This window comes from Thalassophryne amazonica, chromosome 6 (genome assembly GCF_902500255.1).
Source record: "Thalassophryne amazonica chromosome 6, fThaAma1.1, whole genome shotgun sequence".
Lineage (NCBI taxonomy): Eukaryota > Metazoa > Chordata > Actinopteri > Batrachoidiformes > Batrachoididae > Thalassophryne > Thalassophryne amazonica.
Genome location: NC_047108.1, coordinates 21,139,695 through 21,164,870, shown reverse-complemented (window position 1 = coordinate 21,164,870; position 25,176 = coordinate 21,139,695). Strand labels below are relative to the sequence as shown.

Below are 25,176 nucleotides of genomic sequence, written 5' to 3'. Positions count from 1 at the left end.
TGGACACCGTTCGGAAAATTAATATGACTTTCAGGGGTGATTTTATGGGGATTATACAGATTAAGGAGTGTTACTGCCGCTTTAAGTGGAATGTGCCGAAAAAGTGCTGATATCCACGCCTTCTGCCTTTTTGTGAAAGTCAGACGAGGTCCCGGATCAACAAAGCTTTCACGTTGGAAATGAACTGGTTGTTTCAGCGGGGTCTGAGCATGTCGATCGGCGCTGGGAGCGCGCTGCGCTCTCAGCAGTTGTGGGCCGTCCTTAAAGCGGCAGTAACACTCCTTAATCTGTATAATCCCCATAAAATCGTCCCTGAAAGCCATATTAATTTTCTGAACGGTGTCCACCTGGAGGTCTCTCACAGTTTCTGGAAAAAAATTGATGCAGCAAAGCTCCAAATCATTCAGACATTTATTCGCAATAAAAAAACGAGGAAAGGGTGGACCAGTGCTCACACAAAGCCTGCTCACAGGCGAATGACGCAACCGACAGGTGTGAAAAAACTCACGCATGCGCACAAAGGTTCAAGCTTGCCTGATGCAATCACACGTGATTCAAATCCATATGGTTTTTGAAAAAAATAAAAAAGGTCCGATACTTTTCTAACAGACCTCATATGGTTAATTTTACAAGTGGATAAGGATGATCCGATAATTCCCAGCAACAGAACAACAAGGTTTTCCCTCAAAATTCAGGAAACATCACCCATTCATCCATTTTCTGAACCCTCTTATTCCAATTAAGGGTCAAGGGGGTCAAGGTCTGCTTCCTCCACACACACCATAAAAAACAGTGACAACAGCGCTTCGTCCTAAAAGACAGGGATCAGTGGAATGGAATTTTAATCGTCATTTTGTCATGTACTTGTTATAAAATCATCACGATGGGGACATTTGATGGAAGAGTTTTGCCGTTTCACAATCACACTGGACACTGATGTTTATGCAGCGATGTAAAAGTAAGAAATTTTGATGCAGCTATTTCCAGATCAGTATCAACTCAGGTTTATTTATATAGCACATTTACAACAAGCAAAGCTGCCCAAAGTGCTTCACAGGTGTAGAATAAAAAATATACAGAATGCAAAAATACAAAATACAAACACTAATAAATACAATAAAAATTTTATACAAAAGTGCAATGAAGGCCTGTGCAAAGAGATGGGTCTTCAGTGATGACTTTAAAACATTTAAGGAGGGCACAGCTCTAATATTAATAGAAAGGCTGTTCCACAATTTGGGAGCAGCTACCTAGAAGGCCCTGTCTCCTCTGGTTTCTAAATGTGTTCTTGACATGTTCAGGAGCAGCTGATTGGTGGACCTCATCATCCTTGAGGGAGCATTAAGGACAACAGCTCAGAAAGTTAAGGTGGAGCCAAACCATTCAGGCATTTAAAAACAATGAGCAAAATTTTAAAAACAATACGATAGCTGACTGGCAACCAGTGTAGAGTTGGCAGAACAGGCATGATGTGTTCACTGTGCCTGGTGCCCGTCAGCAAGCGAGCAGCAGAATTCTGCACAAGCTGTAAGCGGCTAAGGGAGGATTGGTCTACTCCACAGTACAGCGAGTTGCAGTAATCAATCGCGATGTGATAAATGTGTGGACAACACACTCAAAATCCTTGTGGTGGAGGTAAGGTTTCACCTTGCTAAGGACTCGCAGTTGAAAAAAGCTAGCTTTAACTACAGCATTGATCCATTTGTCCAACTTAAATGAGCTGTCTATTAGAACCCCAAAGACCCCAAAGAACTCCCCAAAGACCCCAAAGATACCACAGATTGGGAGAAAGGTGCCAAGGAGCCAAGAACACAATCAGTGGATGATGAGGAATTAGGATGACCAAATACAATAACTTCATTTTTGTCAGGATTTGGGCTTTGTCTGGGTTTATTTTCATGTTTTGGTTAGGTTATGTTGCTTTTCTGTATGTTATTTCTCTTGCCTGGGTTTTTCTGCTTTTGGCTTTCTGTCTCAGCCTCTCTTGTCTGTCTCCTCTGTCTCTTGGTGGTAGGCGTCTCCCCTTCTCTGGCCACTCCCCCTTTCTGGTGCATTCCACGCACACCTGCTTCCTATTTGCACCTTGTCACCTGGGTGTACTTATAGCTCCCCAGTTCACCTTGTCCTTTGCCAGATTGATGCGCCCTGTGCCTTCTTTTGAGCTCTGTATTGTTTTCATGTCCTGCTAGCCTCTTGTGTATTTATGACCACCTGCTTGTTTTCTCAACCATGCCTTAGCCTGATGCTCCTTGTACTGCTGCTTATTTTGGACTGCCTACCTGTGTACCGGACCCCGTTTGCTTCAACAATAAACCGTTTTTACCTACAGAGCCTAGTGTCTGAGTCCTGCATTTGCATCCTACCTAACCTGTCTACCAGACCCGTCAGTTTTGTCTTCATTCAGTTCTAAAAAAAAAATCTGAGCCAGCCAATTCTTTACATCCTGCAGACAAGCCAGCAAAGTCACCATGCTGCCTGATTTAAGGGGCAAATAAATCTGCAGGTCATCTGCAAAGCAGTGGAAGGTAATATTGCATTTTTTAAAAATATTACAGAGAGATAAAATATACAACAAAACTGGGCCCAGGACCGAACCCTGGGGAACTCCACAGGTCAGAGGAGCTGAACCAGACAAGTAAGGCCCATACAGAAAAGGTCCTGTTTTCCTAATAAGACTTGAACCAACGTAAGGGTGTGCCTTTGATACCCACAAACTGTTCAAGGCAAGAAATTAAAATTTGGTGATCAACTGTATCAAAGGTAGCAGACAAGTCTAGGAGCACAAGCAGTGCAGAGTGGGCTGAATCAGGTGTTAAAAGATCATTAAAAACTCTTACTAGGGCAGTTTCCGTCCTGTGCAATGCTTTAAAGCTAGAGTGGAATTTTTCTAAAATACCGTTACCATCAAGGTAACCTGCAGATGAGCATAAACAAGTCTTTCAAGAATTTTAGATTAAAAAAGACAGCTTTGATATGGGCCTATAATTAGACAAGATTGCAGGGTCGAGATTATGTTTCCTGAGGAGAGGCTGCACAACAGCATGCTTGAAAGCAGCCGGGACACAACTAGAAGACAAAGAAAAATTTAAGACCTTCAGCAGGTGAGACCCAACAGTGTCAAACATTTTTAAGAAGCTTGGAAGGGATGCCATCTAATGGGCAATCAGATGGTTTCAAGTGTTGCACAACAGTGCTCAGTTCAGCAAGTGATACAGGGTCAAATTCACCGAAAGTTGCAGGACACAAGTTGTTGAATGATAAAACAACATTAGGAGTGTCCGTTGATGCTGCAATACCAGATAGTTTGTGCACAAAAAACATGACACACAGAACATCTGACAACACAATGCAGGGAGACTCAAGGAATGATACCGCACGTCGTTCCTCCCTGCTGCTGCCAGACTGTACAATAAGTATACTGTGAAATAACCACTTGCAATAATATGTCCACAAATCATGTGCAGTAACAACTCGTTTACAAATCCCTGCACTAATGTCACCTTACCACATCTAAACTCCATTTTACATACTGTAAAGAAGATGCGCCTATCTCCTTTTCAATCCTAATCATGTTTATATATATATACGAGGTCTGTCCGTAAAGTATAGGTCCTTTTTATTTTTTTCAAAAACTATATGGATTTCATTCATATGTTTTTACGTCAGACATGCTTGAACCCTCGTGCGCATGCGTGAGTTTTTCCACGCCTGTCGGTGACGTCATTCGCCTGTGAGCACTCCTTGTGGGAGGAGTCGTCCAGCCCCTCGTCGGAATTCCTTTGTCTGAGAAGTTGCTGAGAGACTGGCGCTTTGTTTGATCAAAATTTTTTCTAAACCTGTGAGACACGTCGAAGTGGACACGGTTCTAAAAATTAAGCTGGTCTTCAGTGAAAATTTTAACAGCTGATGAGAGATTTTGAGGTGATTCTGTCGCTTTAAGGACTTTTCACGGTGCGAGACGTCGTGCAGCGCTCTCAGGCAGCGTCATCAGCCTGTTTCAAGCTTAAAACCTCCACATTTCAGGCTCTGTTGATCCAGGACGTCGTGAGAGAACAGAGAAGTTTCAGAAGAAGTCGGTTTCAGCATTTTATCCGGATATTCCACTGTTAAAGGAGATTTTTTTAATGAAAGACGTGCGGACGGGTCCGCGCGTCGGGACGCAGCCACCGCGACGCTCCGCCACAGGAAAAACACCTCTGTTGAAAGCCTTAAGTTGGAACATGTCCAACTGTTAAACAATTTCTCATATACTCACTCCACTGAAAGCCATCAAAAGCCACCTGGATTTTACAAATGGTTATCAACACGGAGGTGTTTTTCCTGTGCCGCCGCACCGCGCCGGCTGCGTCCCGACGCACGGACCCGTCCGCACGTCTTTCATTAAAAAAAATCTCCTTTAACAGTGGAATATCCGGATAAAATGCTGAAACCGACTTCTTCTGAAACTTCTCTGTTCTCTCACGACGTCCTGGATCAATAGAGCCTGAAATGTGGAGGTTTTCAGCTTGAAACAGGCTGACGACAGCGCCTGAAAGTGCTGCACGACGTCTCGCACCGTGGGAAGTCCTTAAAGCGACAGTATCACCTCAAAATCTCTCATCAGCCGTTAAAATTTTCACAGAAAACCAGCTTAATTTTTCGAACCGTGTCCACTTCGATGTGTCTCACAGGTTTAGAAAAAATTTTGATCAAACAAAGCGCTAGTCTCTCAGCAACTTCTCAGACAAAGGAATTCCGACGAGGGGCTGGACGACTCCTCCCACAAGGAGTGCTCACAGGCGAATGACGTCACCGACAGGTGTGGAAAAACTCACGCATTCGCACGTGGGTTCAAGCATGTCTGACGTAAAAACATATGAATGAAATCCATATAGTTTTTGAAAAAAATAAAAAGGACCGTTACTTTATTGACAGACCTCGTATATGTGTGTGTGTGTGTGTGTGTGTGTGTGTGTATATATATATATATATATATAATATGTACGTGGGTGTGTATGTATATACATATACATACACACACATCTACATGTGTAGATGTGTGTATGTACACTCAACAAAAATATAAACGCAACACTTTTGGTTTTGCTCCCATTTTGTAAGAGATGAAATCAAAGATCTAAAACTTTTTCCACATACACAATATCACCATTTCCCTCAAATATTGTTCACAAACCAGTCTAAATCTGTGATAGTGAGCACTTCTCCTTTGCTGAGATAATCCATCCCACCTCACAGGTGTGCCATATCAAGATGCTGATTAGACACCATGATTAGTGCACAGGTGTGCCTTAGACTGTCCACAATAAAAGGCCACTCTGAAAGGTGCAGTTTTGTTTTATTGGGGGGGATACCAGTCAGTATCTGGTGTGACCACCATTTGCCTCATGCAGTGCAACACATCTCCTTCGCATAGAGTTGATCAGGTTGTCAATTGTGGCCTGTGGAATGTTGGTCCACTCCTCTTCAATGGCTGTGCGAAGTTGCTGGATATTGGCAGGAACTGGTACACGCTGTCGTATACACTGGTCCAGAGCATCCCAAACATGCTCAATAGGTGACATGTCCGGTGAGTATGCCGGCCATGCAAGAACTGGGACATTTTCAGCTTCCAAGAATTGTGTACAGATCCTTGCAACATGGGGCCGTGCATTATCCTGCTGCAACATGAGGTGATGTTCTTGGATTGGCACAACAATGGGCCTCAGGATCTCGTCACGGTATGTCTGTGCATTCCAAATGCCATCAATAAAATGCACCTGTGTTCTTCGTCCATAACAGACGCCTGCCCATACCATAACCCCACCGCCACCATGGGCCACTCGATCCACAACACTGACATCAGAAAACCGCTCACCCACACGACGCCACACACGCTGTCTGCCATCTGCCCTGGACAGTGTGAACCGGGATTCATCCGTGAAGAGAACACCTCTCCAACGTGCCAAATGCCAGCGAATGTGAGTATTTGCCCACTCAAGTCGGTTACGACGACGAACTGGAGTCAGGTCGAGACCCCATGAGGACGACGAGCATGCAGATGAGCTTCCCTGAGACGGTTTCTGACAGTTTGTGCAGAAATTCTTTGGTTATGCAAACCGATTGTTTCAGCAGCTGTCCGAGTGGCTGGTCTCAGATGATCTTGGAGGTGAACATGCTGGATGTGGAGGTCCTGGGCTGGTGTGGTTACACGTGGTCTGCGGTTGTGAGGCTGGTTGGATGTACTGCCAAATTCTCTGAAACGCCTTTGGAGACGGCTTATGGTAGAGAAATGAACATTCAATACACGAGCAACAGCTCTGGTTGACATTCCTGCTGTCAGCATGCCAATTGCACGCTCCCTCAAATCTTGCGACATCTGTGGCATTGTGCTGTGTGATAGAACTGCACCTTTCAGAGTGGCCTTTTATTGTGGGCAGTCTAAGGCACACCTGTGCACTAATCATGGTGTCTAATCAGCATCTTGATATGGCACACCTGTGAGGTGGGATGGATTATCTCAGCAAAGGATAAGTGCTCACTAAGAGTAGTCTCATTGAGCCAGGGTTCAGCCAACGGCTTATCTCGAACAGTCTTGAAAGGAGCAATAGAATCCAGGATGTTGGTCCACTTTGAGTGTAACAGATTTGTTGGTTAATCGGCATTACAACCAGAGTCACAGATGGAAAAAGGCAGAGACGCATTAAAGGCCTCAGTGAACAGTGCCGCAGAAGATGAGCCAAGCACGTGCTTATGCTGTGCAGGAGCAGCCCGTTTAGGCTGAGATGGCGGCACAGTTAGACTGAAAATAATCGGCATATGATCAGAAATGCTCATGTGACATATATCAATCTGCCCACCAGTGGTGGTGGGTGGATCAATCCAAATATCGATAATATCAGTACCAATGTTTGCATCGATATTGCTCGATACTGGTGTTGTGACATCGATACTTTAGTTTCAGTTTCTCTCCTGTGTTTGCTGGATTGAGAAAAGAAGTGCACTGAAGGGGAAACATTTTACATTATTTTCTGTATTTCATTTGCTGAACACACATTCTTGAAATTGTGCTTGTTTTATGACTTTTGTTGTGGAGTGATAATTTCGTACACTTTGTTGATTTAAGAACAAATCCAGAAAAGAAGTTCAGTGAAGGGAGTCATTTTAATTCATTTTTGTCATTTAGTTTCTGAACTCTCAACCTGGAAAGAAGAATTTAATTTGTTCTGAAATGGTCATTTTGTGCACTTTGTTTATTTAAGAAAAAATCCAGACATGATCATTTATGGCGAAAACGTTTTTTTTTTTTTTACTGTTCTATTGTTTCTGAACAGAAACTTTTATTATCTATAATATAATAGCCAAGTGGCGTGTGTGTGTGTGTGTGTGTGTGTGTGTGTGTGTGTGTGTGTGTGTGTGTGTGTGTGTGTGTGTGTGTGTGTGTGTGTGTGTGTGTGTGTGTGTGTGTGTGTGTGTGTGTGTGTGTGGACGTACATGCGTGCGTGTGTATGGCTTTGATTACGTAGAAACCGGAGGGAGCTGACATTTGCCGTTTGGTATGCTTATGTATTTTGTGTCAAGGATGAATGCTGTGAAAACAGACAGCTGAAAGGACTAATATTTTTGGAGAAATTAGTGATATTATCTAACAACAGTGAACAATGAACATTGTGCTGCAATGCACCATGGGAGTTCGGGGTTTTGGGGTTATTGTGGTTCATGTTAGTTTAACCGCATTGTTAGTGTTATTGAATTATTGCCTGAAGTCAATACACATCTTTTGTTTTAGAAATATTAATCTGAAGAAGGGAGCCATCACATCATTCAGTAACATCCTGGGTGACTGGAACATGACTCCCCTTCTTATACACAGCTTCAGAGTGTGACTCAAAGCTTAGTTTACTATCAGTGATTCAGTGATATTTATATTCTTCCACACACTCCTCTGACTGAGCCTTTATAAGAGTGGGTTCCTGAGCCTTTGTGAGAATGGGCCCCTGAGCCTTTGTGAGAATGGGCCCCTGAGCCTTTGTGAGAATGGGCCCCTGAGCCTTTATGAGAATGGGCCCCTGAGCCTTTATGAGAATGGGCCCCTGAGCCTTTATGAAAATGGGTTCCTGAGCCTTTATGAGAGTGGGTTCCTCAGCCTTCATGAGAATAGGTTCCTGAGACTTCATGAAAGTAGGTCCCTGAGCCTTTATCAGAATGGGTTCCTGAGCCTTTATAAGAATGGGGTTCCTGAGCCTTCATGAGAGTGGGTTCCTGAGCCTTTATAAGAGTGGGTTCTTGAGCCTTTGTGAGAATGGGGCCCTGAGCCTTTATGAGAATGGGTTCCTGAGCCTTTATGAGAGTGGGTTCCTCAGCCTTCATGAGAATAGGTTCCTGAGACTTCATGAAAGTGGGTCCCTGAGCCTTTATCAGAATGGGTTCCTGAGCCTTTATAAGAATGGGGTTCCTGAGCCTTCATGAGAGTGGGTTCCTGAGCCTTTATGAGAATGGGTTCCTGAGCCTTTATAAGAATGGGTTCCCAAGCCTTTATAAGAATGGGTTCCTGAGCCTTAACGCCCTTAACGCCTATTGTTGCATATATGCTATAATATTTGACTCAAATATGCAACATACCAAATTGACCAGTATGCCTGTTGTCGCATATTTGCAACATACCAGTATTATTATTATAACATTATAACATAAATTATTACCAAAATACCAAAATTACTATTTATTTTTTTGTGCAAAGGTGAAATTAATAATCTCAACATTATTTACCATCTACTTAAAGGCAAAAACACACACAAAACATTTTTTTATATACAGCTATATAAATTCAGGCATTAAGGGGTTATAAGAATGGGGTTCATGAGCCTTTATGAGAGTGGGTTCATGAGCCCTGGAGAGTTTTCTGAAGTCAATACACGTCTTTTGCTTTAGAAATATTAATCTGTGGAAAGGAGCCATCACATCATTCAGTAATGTCCTGGGTGACTGGAACATGACTCGCTTCCTTCTCTTTAAGTAAGCTTATAATAACAGAGTCATGAACAGGTGGAGCCTATCCCAGCTTATTTAGGGCAAGAGGCGGGGTTCACCCTGGACAGGATACAAGTCTGTTTCAGAGGACCTGGATGGAACCCGCACAAACATGTTGAGAAGGACCAGCCTGGAAGCAAACCTGGAACCTCAGGGCTCTCTACAAATATTCATTTCTGAGGATTAAACCCGTGGATCTGGAGTCAACCTGTGGATCTAGGAGCTGCTGTAAAGAAAAATGGATTTGAAGAGTTGAGATGTCTTACTCCTTTTTTTATATTTTCTCCCAGAGCAGCGGTGATGGCGAAGTACTGAATCACTCGCTTTGTGTTGACCGTTTTGCCAGCGCCTGACTCGCCACTGAAACACAGTTCAAAAAAAGAACAGATCTATAAACATGGTCCAGAACTGAAACATTTACCACCTTCAGAATGTTTAGAAGAACAGGAATTCATGACCACAAACATTCAGCAAATTCCAGAAGAAGGGATTTTCCCATGAAGTGCATATGAAGAAACATGCTTAAGGGCCCTGTCACACTACAACACAAATGCCAGTCACAGGAATTGTAAAAACAAACAGAATTTGAGCTGCATTTGTATGGGACAGACATTCATACAGCCGTCTACGAATGCCGTACAAATACCCAGAATTGCCCGGCTCACATGATTTGCACAATTCAGAGTGCAGCAGCACCAGGATCCAAGTGGACTACCCAGAGTGCAGGTCAGATGCGGACATAAACCTTCCCCCATGAAATAATCAAAACAGAATAAAATAAAAAGCACAAGAAATAAAAACAACACAGCACGAAACATAGTTGTTGCTGAATCGCATCTCAACTAACAGAATTTTCAGTTTTGCAAATGCCTTTTTTAAACAAATGAATAAAATGACATACTTTACAAATACACATTTATTTGTAAAAACCAACACACGTTAAGTTGTGTGTTGGTTTTTACATATAATGAATCAACCAATCAGTGATCGGAGGCTGAGTTTACCCATAATGCAATTTGGCATCTGTGTGTGTTAATGTTCAAAACTTCAGAATTAGTGCATTATTTTGAAATTAAAAGATTTGTCTTATAATTTCATTTTGTACAAATAATTGAGTTGACATCAATGTAGTTAAACTATCTGGATTAATTTGGTTTATAAATCAAAACCATAAGTCAAGCATGCTTTCCTTTTGAGGACTTCGGCCTCATGGCTGGAAAGCTGTATGCTGTAAATGTAAATGACCTTTAGTTTTTTTTGCAGCAGCAGCAGCAGCCTGGTGATCAAACCACTTCTGCTGGGATAGAGTTGAGCTCAGCTCCTCTCAGCTGCCTGACTGCTGCAAAATACATAGCAGACAGGAAACAACATGTATTATTTTAGGGTTTATAAATGTTTTTCACTATTACTACCTATGTAAATCAACGGAACTAAATTTAGCGAAAGCTAATTGGTCCGCTGATGCTTTTTGAAGTTAATCCACTAACGAAAAGTTAGCTTCACTAGTTAGCGGATTAGCTGAACTGTGCCCACCTCTGCATGCCACAGACTTTGCACATTACAATACTGCCTTTCACAGGATGGGGGTGGGGGGTCTGGCTCATCGGGAGCACAATCAGGAAGTGCCAACATGATCGGACTGTTTCGAATGCTGGTTGGTTGCCATTTCAAATGCCAGTTCGTATGCCATTCGGGCTAGCAGTCACACAGCAGCACAACCACCGTACGACTACTCCCTAGTTCGAATGCAAAATGACAGTAGTGTGCCTCTTCTCTACATTCATGCTAATTTGGCGTATTTTCCTAAGTCCCACACGAATTGTGCTTTTTTAATCTTTTAATTGTGCTTTTTAATCCTTTAATTCATTTTATCTTGTTTTTTTTAATGTTTTGTGTGAAGCGCCCTGAGGTGACACTGTTGTGACTTGGTGCTATATAAAATGAATAAACTGAAATTCAATGCTCCCCCTCTAGCTGCCACCTTATCGTGGTGGGGGAGTTTGCGTACCCGGATGATCCTAGGAGCTATGTTGTCGGGGGCTTTGTGCTCCCTGTAGGGTCTCCCAAGGCAAACAGGTCCTAGGTGACGGGTCAGACTAAGGGCAGTTCAGAACCTCCATGACCAGTAAAAGATCAAGGACTGAGGCGTCGCCCGGTATGGCGGAGCCAGGGTCCCACCCTGGAGCCAGGCCTGGGGTTGAGGCTCGCGCGCGAGTGCCTGGTGGTCTGGCCTTAGCCCATGGGGCCTGGCCGGGCTCAGCCCGAAAGAGTGACGTGAGCCCGCCCTCCTGTGGGTTCACCACCTGCAGAGGGGGCCATGGGGGTCGGGTGCAGAGAGGATTGGGTGGCGGTCGAGGGCGGGTGGCCCGGCGGCCCGGTCCATGCTCACAGCCCCTGGCTGTTGGGATGTGGAATGTCACCTCGCTAGGGGGGAAGGAGCCTGAGCTTGTGCGGGAGGTTGAGAGATACCGACTAGAGATAGTTGGGCTCACCTCCACGTACAGCTTGGGCTCTGGTACCCAACTCCTGGAGAGGGGCTGGACACTTCACTTTCTGGCGTCGCCCACGGCGAGAGGCGGAGAGCTGGGGTCGCATTTTTTATTGCTCCCCAGCTCAGTCGCCAAGTGTTGGAGTTCACTCCGGTGAACGAGAGGGTCGCGTCCCTACGCCTTCGGGTTGGGGACAGGTCTCTCACCGTTGTCTCGGCCTATGGGCCGAGCAGCAGTGCAGAGTACCCGACCTTCCTGGAGTCCCTGGGAGGGGTACTAGATAGCACTACGACTGGGGACTCCATTGTTCTCCTGGGGGTTTTCAATGCCCACGTGGGTGGCGACAGTGAGACCTGGAGGGTGGTGATCGGGAAACACGGCCTCCCCCATCTGAACCCGAGTGGTGTTCAGTTGTTGGACTTCTGTGCTAGTCACAGTTTGTCCATCACGAACACCATGTTCGAGCACAAGGGTGTCCATAAGTGCACGTGGCACCAGGACACCCTGAGCCGGAGGTCGATGATCGACTTTGTAGTCGTATCATCTGACCTTCGGCCACGTGTCTCGGACACTCAAGTGAAGAGAGGGGCAGAGCTGTCGACTGATCACCACCTGGTGGTGAGTTGGAGCCGGTCAGACCTGGCAGGCCCAAACGTATCGTGAGGGTCTGCTGGGAACGACTGGCGGAACCCTCTGTCAGTGAGGTCTTCAACTCCCACCTCCGGGAGAGCTTCTCCCAGATCCTGGGGGAGGTTGGAGACATGGAGTCCGAGTGGACCATGTTCTCCACATCCATTGTCGATGTGGCTGCTCATAGCTGTGGTCGCAAGGTCTCTGGTGCCTGTCGCGGCGGCAATCCCCGAGCCCGGTGGTGGACACTGGAAGTAAGGGATGCCGTCAAGCTGAAGAAGGAGTCATACTTATCTTTGTTTGTAGGTGGGACCCCAGAGGCAGCTGACAGGTACCGGCAGGCCAAGCGTGCCGCAGCCCGTGTGGTCACAGAGGCAAAAACTCGGGTCTGGGAGGAGTTCGGGGAGGCTATGGAGGAGGACTATTGGTCGGCCTCGAAGAGATTCTGGCAAACTGTCCGACGCCTCAGGAGGCAGAAGCAGCTCTCCACCAGCACTGTTTACGGTGCAGGTGGGGAGCTGTTGACCCTGACTGGGGATGTTGACGGGCGGTGGAAGGAGTACTTCGAGGATCTCCTCAATCCCATCGTCACGTCTTCCGAAGAGGAAGCAGAGACTGGGAACTCAGAGGTGGACTCATTCATTACCCAGGCCGAAGTCACCGAGGTGGTTAGAAAGCTCCTCGGTGGCAAGGCTCCTGGGGTGGATGAAATCCGTCCTGAGTACCTTAAGTCTCTGGATGTTGTGGGACTGTCTTGGCTGACACGCCTCTGCAACATCGCGTGGCGATTGGGGACAGTGCCTCTGGATTGGCAGACCGGGGTGGTGGTCCCTCTGTTTAAGAAGGCGGACTGGAGGGTGTGTTCCAACTATAGGGGGATCACACTCCTCAGCCTCCCCGGTAAGGTCTATTCCAGAGTACTGGAGAGGAGAATTCGACCGATGGTTGAACCTCGGATTCAGGAGGAGCAGTGTGGTTTTCGTCCTGGTCGTGGCACACTGGACCAGCTCTACATGCTCCATCGGGTGCTCGAGGGTTCATGGGAGTTCGCCCAACCAGTCCACATGTGTTTTGTTGATCTGGAGAAGGCGTTCGACCGTGTCCCTCGGGGCACCCTGTGGGGAGTGCTCCGGGAGTACGGGGTCCGGGGCCCTTTGCTAAGGGCTATCCGGTCCCTGTACGACCGCAGCAGGAGCTTGGTTCGCATTGCCGGTAGTAAGTCAAACCTGTTTCCAGTGCACGTTGGCCTCCGCCAGGGCTGCCCTTTGTCACCGGTTCTGTTCATTATTTATATGGACAGAATTTCTAGGCACAGCCAGGGTGTAGAGGGGGTCTGGTTTGGGAACCGCAGAATTGTCGTCGTCTCTGCTGTTTGCGGACGACGTAGTTCTGTTGGCTTCGTCAAATCAGGACCTTCAGCGTGCACTGGGGCGGTTTGCAGCCGAGTGTGAAGCATCCGGGATGAAAATCAGCACCTCCAAATCCGAGGCCATGGTTCTCGACCGGAAAAAGGTGCTTTGCCCTCTTCAGGTCAGTGGAGTATCCTTGCCTCAAGTGGAGGAGTTGAAGTATCTCAGGGTCTTGTTCATGAGTGAGGGACGGATGGAGCGTGAGATCGATAGACGAATCGGTGCAGCATCTGCAGTGATGCGGTCGCTGTATCGGACCGTCGTGGTGAAGAGAGAGCTGAGTAGGGGGGCAAAGCTCTCGATTTACCGATCAATCTACGTTCCAATCCTCACCTATGGTCATGAGATTTGGCTCATGACCGAAAGAACGAGATTGCGAGTACAAGCGGCGAGATGAGTTTCCTCCGCAGGGTGGCTGGGCACTCCCATAGAGATAGGGTGAGGAGCTCGGAGTCGAGCCGCTGCTCCTCCACGTCCAAAGGAGTCAGTTGAGGTGGCTCGGGCATCTTTTCCGGATGCCCCCTGGACGCCTCGCTGGAGAGGTGTTCCGGGCATGTCCCACTGGGAGGAGGCCCCGGGGAAGACCCAGAACACACTGGAGGGACTACATCTCTCAGCTGGCTTGGGAACACCTTGGGGTTCCCCCGGAGGAGCTGGGGGAGGTGTGTGTGGATCGGGAGATCTGGGCGGCTTTGCTTGAGCTGCTGCCCCTCCACCCGACTCCGGATAAAGCGGAAGAAAATGGATGGATGGATGGATGGATGGATGGATGGATGGATGGATGGATGGATGGATGGATGGATGGATGGATGGATGGATGGATGGATGGATGGATGGATGGAATTGAATGCAGCTCGAATTCAGTTCGACTGTAGGTCAAATTGCACGAATGTTCGTGTCCATTTGTATGGCAGTCAGAATGTTGTGTGGGCCGCCCGAAGAGGAGGTACTGCTGGCCAACGCCAGAGGGCGCCCTGCCTGTTGTCGGGTTTCAGGTACCAGAGGGCGCAGTCACCACCCAGGAGCCAGGACTAACAGCTGTCAGAAATCATCTCATCACCATCCCATCCCATAAAAGACTGGAGGAGACACCACATCTCTGCCGAGATATCAGCTTACCTCTCAGGTAACCTCTCAGCCGTTTTGACTGTGCCGTACGCACAAGTTCTCTCTTTTCTGAGTGTTGCAGGAGTTCCTGTCTACTACTGGGAGCTGGGTTTATGGTTAATGGAGGAGTGACGTCTTCACCCCTCACTCCAAACCGGCTAAGTAGTACTATTCAGGCTCTTCACGAACTGTTTCCTGTGTAGGTGTTGGAGGTGTTTTCCCACCCTACTACAGTGAGAACTTATTTTGCTGACTGCTTACTGGGTGTCCACACACCCACCCTTAACCTGTTTTTGTTCCTGCCAGCAGTACCGGATCTGACAGCTGGAAGCAGAGGCCACCTGGGGACTCAGGACTTGGCGGCTTCAGTATACTGCAGGTCTTCGTTGGCGGTGGAACCTGGTGGGCCCCGGCTCTTCTCTGGATAGGCATCTCCTACCCTCGGGTCTGCCCACACGTCACTCGTATCTTGTGATTGACTGTCTAAAAACAGTATTTGACCTGTTGTGCACTTTTGCTGCAATAAATTGTATTTATTGGATTATCTATTGACCGTTCATTTGCGTCCCCTGTTGTGGGTCCGTGCATTACACTTTCCCCAACAGAATGCACACCAACTGCTGCCGACTGTTACAGTCCAAATGCAGCACGAATTGCACAAATGTCATTCAAATGTCAATTCGTACACCATTCATGCTCTAGTGTGAGGGGGGTATAAATCATTTACTGTCACATTTTATAAAGTAAATGGACGGATTAGAAAAATAAAGGCTGCAGCATCAGACAGATTGAGCATGATCAGGGGTGTCGGACTGGGGGGGTAAAGGGTACTATGTACCCAGGGCCCAGAGCATTGGGGGGGCCCACAAAAAACTGGCATTAAATACATTTTTGTGTTGCATGTTATTAATGTCCATACAATTCATGTTGTAAAAGAATATAATTAGAAAGAATGTATAAATGTTGCAAAACATAATTCTGCTCTAACAATAATATTGAAAGATCTCTGAGGGCCCTTCCACCCCTGCACAGTTCTACAATGGTTTAGTCCAGGTGCACAGGCAGCACTCTGCCCCCAACACACACACATCCCAAACGGGATCTCACAGAAAGAGGAGGTGTTTAGTAGTGCTGAAACAACTAATCGATTTAATTGACTATTAAAATAGTTGTCAACTAATTTATTATTATTTCGCTTAATCTTAATTTTTCCCCACTAAAACCCCAAAGACCATACAGTAGTGTTCAGAATAATAGTAGTGCTATGTGACTAAAAAGATTAATCCAGGTTTTGAGGATATTTCTTATTGTTACATAGGAAACAAGGTACCAGTAGATTCAGTAGATTCTCACAAATCCACCAAGACCAAGCATTCATGATATGCACACTCTTAAGGCTATGAAATTGGCCTATTAGTAAAAAAAAGTAGAAAAGGGGGTGTTCACAATAACAGTAGTGTGGCATTCAGTCAGTGAGTTTGTCAATTTTGTGGAACAAACAGGTGTGAATCAGGTGTCCCCTATTTAAGGATGAAGCCAGCACCTGTTGAACATGCTTTTCTCTTTGAAAAACTGAGGAAAATGGGATGTTCAAGACATTGTTCAGAAGAACAGCGTAGTTTGATTAAAAAGTTGATTGGAGAGGGGAAAACTTATATGCAGGTGCAAAAAATTATAAGCTGTTCATCTACAATGATCTCCAATGCTTTAAAATGGACAACAAAAAAAAAACAGAGGCACATGGAAGAAAACAGAAAACAACCATCAAAATGGATAGAAGAATAACCAGAATGGCAAAGGCTCACCCACTGATCAGCTCCAGGATGATCAAAGACAGTCTGGAGTTACCTGTAAGTGCTGCGACAGTTAGAAGATGCCTGTGTGAAGCTAATTTATTTGCAAGAATCCCCCGCAAAGTCCCTCTGTTAAATAAAAGACATGTGCAGAAGAGGTTACAATTTGCCAAAGAACACATCAACTGGCCTAAAGAGAAATGGAGGAATATTTTGTTGACTGATGAGAGTAAAATTGTTCTTTTTGGGTCCAAGGGCCGCAGACAGTTTGTGAGACGACCCCCAAACTCTGAATTCAAGCTACAGTTCACAGTGAAGACAGTGAAGCATGGTGGTGCAATCATCATGATATGGGCATGTTTCTCCTACTATGGTGTTGGGCCTATATATCGCATACCAGGTATCATGGATCAGTTTTGATATGTCAAAATACTTCAAGAGGGGTCATGTTGCCTTATGCTGAAGAGGACATGCCCTTGAAATGGGTGTTTCAACAAGACAATGACAAGACAAGCACACTAGTAAACGAGCAAAATCTTGGTTCCAAACCAACAAAATTAATGTTTTAGAGTGGCCTGCCCAATCCCCGGACCTAAATCCAATTGAAAACTTGTGGAGTGACATCAAAAAAGCTGTTTCTGAAGCAAAACCAAGAAATGTGAATGAATTGTGGAATGTTGTTAAAGAATCTTGGAGTGGAATAACAGCTGAAAGGTGCCACAAGTTGGTTGACTCCATGCCTCGCAAATGTGAAGAAATCATGAAAAACTGTGGTTATACAACTAAATACTAGTTTAGTGATTCACAGGATTGCTAAAAAAGCAGTTTGAACGTAATAGTTTTGAGTTTGTAGCGTCAACAGCAGATGCTACTATTATTGTGAACACCCCCTTTTCTACTTTTTTTTTTTACTAATAGCCCAATTTCTTAGCCTTAAGAGTGTGCATATCATGAATGCTTGGTCTTGTTGGATTTGTGAGAATCTACTGAATCTACTGGTACCTTGTTTCCCATGTAACAATAAGAAATATACTCAAAAACTGGATTAATCTTTTTAGTCACATAGCTCTACTATTATTCTGAACACTACTGTATGTCTGTGAGTAATATTTTCCTTTTTATGTTAATCTGACCTGTTATGGTCTTCTGAAACACTTCATGTATTTTCTAACTTAAAAACGGGACCGATGCTAACGCGTTAGCATGTCTATGGCGTTTTCAATGTTGAAGTTAGCATTAAGCTGCTGCAGCTGTCAGCACATTTGTTTTCTGTATAATAATTCATGGCCCAGCGTTTGTTGTTGTAAAAGAGTCAAATGTATTACAGATTGTAATATTTTATTCATTTATTTTTGTTTATATATCAATAATAATAACAGCAACAACAACAATAATAGTAATAATAACTAATAATGTCACAATACAGTTTTAGAGAAACGGACAAAAAGAATCTGATAAAACAAAACAGAAAAGATTAAACCAACTAATAATGAACATAAATAAATAAATATAGAAATAACTGTTTCCTGTGAACACCTAGTGACTCTTACACCTCCACTTCATACCTGTTTTATTTAAGTTTAATGACAATTTGTTTTGGTCAAACCACATCTAAGCTGTGTTTTTACACACACGCAAAAAAAATAAATAAATAAAATGCAGTAAACTGCACATTTGTGTCTTTTTTCATGAAAATATCTTATTAAATATAACATATTACACTTTAGTCAGGCCTTTAAAAATACTTTTGTGAGCTCTTGCTGTAATATGTTGTCAGTGGTTGAGATAGTTGCTGTAGGCATCTAAAAATGCTCATAATCAGGAGAAACCTGATAGAAATCTCTTTGTGGTGTGTCGGTGATGTATGTATGTGCAAAATAAAACAAAACACTACTCCAGGTATGTTTTTGATGAGAATATTGTTGTGTGGGCCGCTGAAGAGGAGGTACTGCTGGCCCACCACCACCAGAGGGCGCCCTGCCTGGAGTGCGGGCTCCAGGCACCAGAGGGCGCCGCCGCCTCACGTGAGCAGCTACGGTGACAGCTGTCACCCATCACCTGAGACAGCTGACGGCAATCATCTGTGGGGTATATCAGCAGGACGGCACCTCCACCTCATTGCCGAGATATCGTTTCTACCTACGAGGTAACGTATCAAAGCTGACGGAGTGTATCCTTTTGGATTAGTGTATAGCTTGTGGATTACTGTTCCAACGAGAGGTGGAGGTAACTTCCCTGCTGTTCGGAGTCTTGGGTGCAAACGCGCCCCCATCTAACTGTTCTTTGTTCCTCGCCAGCAGTACCAGGTCCGACACGCGGAGGCAGTGGCCACCTGGGAGTTCGGGACTTGGCGGCTCCAGTATTTCCGGGGTCCTGTGGCGGAGGAAGCCGTGTGGTTCGGGTCTTACCTTGGAGAGGCGTCTCCTATCTTCGAGCCTGCCCACACGACACTTTTGTGAATTGACTGTTGTCCATTTCGTGATTGGTTGTATTCGTTGTGCACGTTCACAACAGTAAAGCCTTGTTATTTGACTTTCCCCATTGTCCGTTCATTTGCGCCCCCTGTTGTGGGTCCGTGTACTGACACTTTCCCAACAGGATATCTCGGCCAACGTCATGGATCCCGAGGGGCGTCAACCGGCTGTTGAACGGCCAATGGAAGAACAGGACGCGCAGGCGTCCGCGGGAGGGGTAATCGGTGAGTTGCAGCGGATCCTCACCGCTTTCACGACTCGGTTGGATTTCATGACCGAGCAGAACGTCCTCCTGAACCGCAGGGTGGAGGCTCTCGCCGCTGCTTCTCTCCCTCCCGTAGATCCTGTGCGTAACGTTGACGTTCCACTGGTTGTTCAACGACCTCTCCCTCCTTCCCCGGAAGCATACATAAGCCCTCCAGAGCCGTACGGAGGCTGTGTGGAGACGTGCGCGGATTTTCTGATGCAGTGTTCGCTCGTCTTCGCACAGCGTCCCGTTATGTATGCAACCGATGCTAGTAAAGTAGCTTATGTCATAAACCTGCTTCGCGGTGAGGCACGCGCTTGGGCTACAGCGCTCTGGGAGCAGAATTCACGGCTCCTTCTGACATACGATGGGTTTGTGAGGGGGCTCAGAACCGTGTTCGATCACCCTAATAGGGGCGAGACCGCTTCAACCGTGCTACTGTCAATGAGACAGGGGCGCCGGAGCGCAGCTGTTTATGCAGTCGACTTCCGCATCGCGGCTGCGAGATCCGGCTGGAATAACGCTGCCCTCCGCGCCGCCTTTGTAAACGGACTGTCTTTGGTTCTCAAGGAGCACCTGGTGGCTAAGGACGAACCGCGGGATTTAGACGGGCTTATCGATCTTGTCATACGGTTGGACAACCGGTTAGAAGAACGTCGGCGGGAACGAGACGAAGGGCGTGGCCGGGCACGCGCCGTCCCTCTCCCTTCCGGTTCCGACCGCGCTCCGCCTTCCCCACGCTCCACGGCCCCTGCGCTCCGTGGGTCCACAGCTCCCCCTACTGACGAAGCTATGGACACAAGTAGGGCAACATTTAGGGCACCAGCTGCACAGAGGAGACGGGCCCATGGAGCTTGTTTTGTTTGTGGTGCACTAGAGCACCATGTGAGAGACTGCCCCGAGCGGTTACAACACCAACGCCCGCCCCTAGAGACTGGGCTAGGGGTGGGCCGAGACATTCACGTGGGACACACCCACATTGCTACACAACTCCCAGTCACGATCCTGTATGAGGATTTAACCCTGAAGGCCCCAGCACTGGTGGACATGGGCTCTGAGGGGAATCTGTTGGACTGCAGATGGGCCAGGGAGATAGGGCTCCCTCTGGTGGCGCTTACCTCGCCTGTGCAGGTTCGAGCGCTAGATGGCTCCCTGCTCCCTCCGATCACACATAAGACACCACCTGTAACGCTGGTGGTGTCAGGAAACCACCGGGAGGTGATCGAGTTTTTTGTGACTCAGGCCACTTCCCGTGTGGTTTTAGGCTTTCCCTGGATGTTGAAGCACAATCCCCGGATTGATTGGCCGTCCGGGGTAGTGGTTCAGTGGAGCGAGACCTGCCATCGGGTGTGTCTAGGTTCCTCGGTTCCTCCCGGCTCCCAAGCTAAGGAGGAGGTCAGAGTCCCGCCCAATCTGGGGACGGTGCCGGTGGAGTACCACGACCTTGTCGACGTGTTCAGCAAGGATCTGGCGCTCACACTCCCCCCCCACCGTCCGTACGATTGTGCCATCGATTTGGTTCCAGGCAGTGGGTTCCCGTCCAGTAGACTGTACAACCTCTCACAGCCTGAGCGCGAATCAATGGAGACCTACATCCGGGACTCGTTAGCTGCCGGGTTGATCCGAAATTCCACCTCCCCGATGGGCGCAGGTTTCTTTTTCGTGGGTAAAAAAGATGGCGGACTTCGTCCATGCATCGATTATAGGGGGCTGAACGAAATCACGGTTCGCAACCGATACTTGTTACCCCTGTTGGATTCGGTGTTCACGCCCCTGCATGGAGCCAAGATTTTTACCAAGCTTGATCTTAGAAACGCGTATCATCTGGTTCGGATCCGGAAGGGAGACGAGTGGAAGACGGCATTCAACACCCCCTTAGGTCACCTTGAGTACCTGGTCATGCCGTTCGGCCTCACAAACGCCCCCGCGACGTTCCAAGCCTTGGTTAACGACGTATTGCGGGACTTCCTGCACCGGTTCGTCTTCGTATATCTAGACGATATACTCATCTTTTCTCCGGATCCTGAGACTCATGTCCGGCATGTACGTCAGGTCCTGCAGCGGTTATTGGAGAACCGGCTGTTTGTTAAGGGCGAGAAGTGTGAGTTTCACCGCACCTCTTTGTCCTTCCTGGGGTTCATCATCTCCCCCAACTCCGTCGCACCTGATCCGGCCAAGGTTGCTGCGGTGAGAGACTGGCCCCAACCCACAAGCCGTAGGAAGCTGCAACAGTTCCTCGGCTTTGCGAATTTCTACAGGAGGTTCATTAAAGGCTACAGTCAGGTTGTTAGCCCCCTGACAGCCCTGACCTCACCAAAAGTCCCCTTCACCTGGTCGGATCGTTGCGAGGCCGCGTTCAAGGAGTTGAAACGGCGCTTCTCGTCTGCACCCGTTCTGGTGCAGCCCGATCCTAGTCGCCAGTTAGTGGTTGAAGTGGACGCCTCGGACTCAGGGATAGGAGCTGTGCTGTCCCAGAGTGGGAAGACCGATAAGGTCCTTCATCCGTGTGCCTATTTTTCCCGCAGGTTGACCCCGGCTGAACGGAACTATGACGTCGGCAACCGAGAACTCCTTGCGGTGAAAGAGGCTCTTGAAGAGTGGAGACACCTGTTGGAGGGGACGTCCGTGCCATTCACGGTTTTCACTGACCACCGGAACCTGGAGTATATCAGGACCGCCAAGCAGCTGAATCCCAGGCAAGCCCGCTGGTCACTGTTCTTCGGCCGTTTTGACTTCCGCATCACCTACCGGCCCGGGACCAAGAACCAGAAATCGGATGCCTTGTCCCGGGTACACGAAGACGAGGTCAAAGCGGAGTTGTCGGATCCACCAGAACCTATCATCCCGGAGTCCACTATCGTGGCCACCCTCACCTGGGACGTAGAGAGAATCGTCCGGGAGGCCCTGGCACGAAGCCCGGACCCCGGGACTGGACCAAAGAACAGACTTTACGTCCCACCAGAGGCAAGAGCTGCAGTCCTGGACTTCTGTCACGGCTCTAAGCTCTCCTGTCATCCAGGGGTGCGAAGAACCGTGGCAGTTGTCCGGCAGCGCTTCTGGTGGGCGTCCCTGGAGGCCGACGTCCGGGACTATGTCCAGGCCTGTACCACCTGCGCCAGGGGCAAGGCCGACCATCGCAAGGCTCCGGGACTGCTACAGCCGCTGCCCGTGCCTCATCGCCCCTGGTCCCACATCGGCCTGGATTTTGTCACGGGCCTCCCGCCGTCCCAGGGAAACACCGTGATCCTCACGATAGTGGACCGATTCTCCAAGGCGGCCCACTTCGTGGCCCTCCCGAAGCTCCCAACGGCCCAGGAGACAGCGGACCTCCTGGTCCACCATGTCGTCCGCCTGCATGGGATACCATCAGACATCGTCTCCGATCGCGGTCCCCAGTTCTCCTCGCATGTCTGGAGGAGCTTTTGCTGGGAACTGGGGGCCACGGTCAGTCTCTCGTCCGGGTATCACCCCCAGACCAACGGGCAAGCAGAGCGGGCCAATCAAGAAATGGAGCAAACACTGCGTTGTGTGACAGCCGCGCACCCAGCGGCCTGGAGTACTCATCTGGCCTGGATCGAGTACGCCCACAACAGTCAAGTGTCATCAGCCACCGGCCTCTCCCCCTTTGAGGTGTGTTTGGGGTATCAGCCCCCATTGTTCCCGGTGGTTGAGGGAGAGGTCGGTGTGCCCTCGGTCCAGGCCCACCTGCGGAAGTGCCGTCGGGTGTGGCGTGCCGCCCGTTCTGCTTTGTTGAAGGCCCGGATGAGGGCGAAGACCCATGCAGACCGGCGGCGGACCCCGGCCCCTACGTATCGCCCCGGGCAGGAAGTGTGGTTGTCCACGAAGGACATCCCGCTAAGGGTGGCCTCCCCAAAACTGCAGGACAGATACATAGGACCGTTTAAAATTCTCAAGGTCATCAATCCCGCCGCAGTGAGGCTTCGGCTTCCAGCCTCACTGCGGATCAATCCAGTATTTCATGTGTCAAAGCTCAAGCCCCATCACACCTCGCCCCTCTGTACACCCGGTCCGGCACCACCTCCTGCCCGGATCATCGATGGCGAGCCGGCTTGGACAGTGCGCCGGTTGTTGGACGTCCGACGGATGGGCCGGGGCTTTCAATATCTGGTGGACTGGGAGGGGTACGGTCCCGAAGAACGCTCCTGGGTGAAGAAGAGCTTCATCCTGGACCCGGCCCTCCTGGCCGACTTCTACCGTCGCCACCCGGACAAGCCCGGTCGGGCGCCAGGAGGCGCCCGTTGAGGGGGGGGTCCTGTTGTGTGGGCCGCTGAAGAGGAGGTACTGCTGGCCCACCACCACCAGAGGGCGCCCTGCCTGGAGTGCGGGCTCCAGGCACCAGAGGGCGCCGCCGCCTCACGTGAGCAGCTACGGTGACAGCTGTCACCCATCACCTGAGACAGCTGACGGCAATCATCTGTGGGGTATATCAGCAGGACGGCACCTCCACCTCATTGCCGAGATATCGTTTCTACCTATGAGGTAACGTATCAAAGCTGACGGAGTGTATCCTTTTGGATTAGTGTATAGCTTGTGGATTACTGTTCCAACGAGAGGTGGAGGTAACTTCCCTGCTGTTCGGAGTCTTGGGTGCAAACGCGCCCCCATCTAACTGTTCTTTGTTCCTCGCCAGCAGTACCAGGTCCGACACGCGGAGGCAGTGGCCACCTGGGAGTTCGGGACTTGGCGGCTCCAGTATTTCCGGGGTCCTGTGGCGGAGGAAGCCGTGTGGTTCGGGTCTTACCTTGGAGAGGCGTCTCCTATCTTCGAGCCTGCCCACACGACACTTTTGTGAATTGACTGTTGTCCATTTCGTGATTGGTTGTATTCGTTGTGCACGTTCACAACAGTAAAGCCTTGTTATTTGACTTTCCCCATTGTCCGTTCATTTGCGCCCCCTGTTGTGGGTCCGTGTACTGACACTTTCCCAACAAATATAACATCATAACTTTGTTACAAGGTGAAACGCTGATGTTGCGTGATAAAGGCCTTTTAATAATAACTCACTTAAAGAAACAATGGCAAAACTCACATGTAAGCAAAAAAAAAACAAAAAAAAACGATTCATTGAAAAAATAATCAACCGATGAACTGATTAGTAAAATAATCATTAGTTGCAGCCCTAGTGTTTAGGCTGAAATAAAATATATCTTTCCTAAAAAATTAAAGTCCACATTTCAAAAAAGAAGAGAAAAAAGGACAGGGAAAGAAAACTAAATGAGGGAAAGCAGCTGCTAACCAAATTCTTTGAAAAGAGAGGTGAGCTTGAAAGCTAGCTATATTGAGTTGGTGGTGTCTGGGGGACCAAATTGTACCATTTTCTAGAAAAACGGTGCAATTTGGTGCATTCCTGTGCATTTTAACAGATGGGAATGTACGTCCCCCAGACCCCCCAACTCTATATTGCTCCCCCAACTTTAAAAAGGGTTCTGACTCCCAGGTGTGATCTAAGGTATACATGATTTAGACCTGGTTTGACTACGCATTAGAAATTTGGTGTTTGCGTTAATAAAAAAGAACATAACAGTGTGGCGGGGCGGGGGGGGTCTTCAATATGGCTAGTACCTAGGGCCCAGAATTTGGTGCTACGCCCCTGATCATGATTTCCACCTCATTTTACACTGAAAATGGACAGAGGACACCAGACAAAATTTGGACCTGGCTGGACTGCAGATTTTACTGCACTGAAGCTTTTTTTTTTTTAACTTCCTGGTCCATGTTGAACTTTGTTTTCTTACACTACGTGATACACAAATCGGTGCTTCCCAAATCCCAATCCCAAATCAGAAAACAATGGGATATATGGCGAATGCAATAATAAATGCAATAAATAAATAACTTATATTCTTATATTTAGTTTGATGTCTCTTTCATTGCAGACAGTATGAAGCCAAAATATTTTTTTCTGGTCATCTTTTCTGCATTTCAGGCCTGAAACACATTCTGAGAGAAGTTGGACCTCTGAAGCGTGCCCCACTTTGTAATGTTGATGGTCCCTCACAG

At 47.8% G+C, this 25,176-nt stretch overlaps 1 protein-coding gene and 1 long non-coding RNA gene across 2 annotated transcripts in view; one reads left to right on the top strand and one right to left on the bottom strand.

The window, feature by feature from the left end:
- Positions 1 to 25,176, bottom strand: part of LOC117511945 (myosin-7B-like) — a 239,631-nt gene that overhangs the window by 173,108 nt on the left and 41,347 nt on the right. The window contains exon 6 of the mRNA XM_034171880.1: positions 9,273 to 9,366. Coding sequence (XP_034027771.1) covers positions 9,273 to 9,366 — 94 coding nt within the window. The remainder of the gene's footprint in view (positions 1 to 9,272; positions 9,367 to 25,176) is intronic.
- Positions 3,143 to 24,624, top strand: LOC117511946. Its single transcript, XR_004561158.1, has 3 exons — positions 3,143 to 3,274; positions 10,626 to 10,628; positions 24,614 to 24,624. It is a non-coding gene; the product is annotated as an uncharacterized LOC117511946 (long non-coding RNA).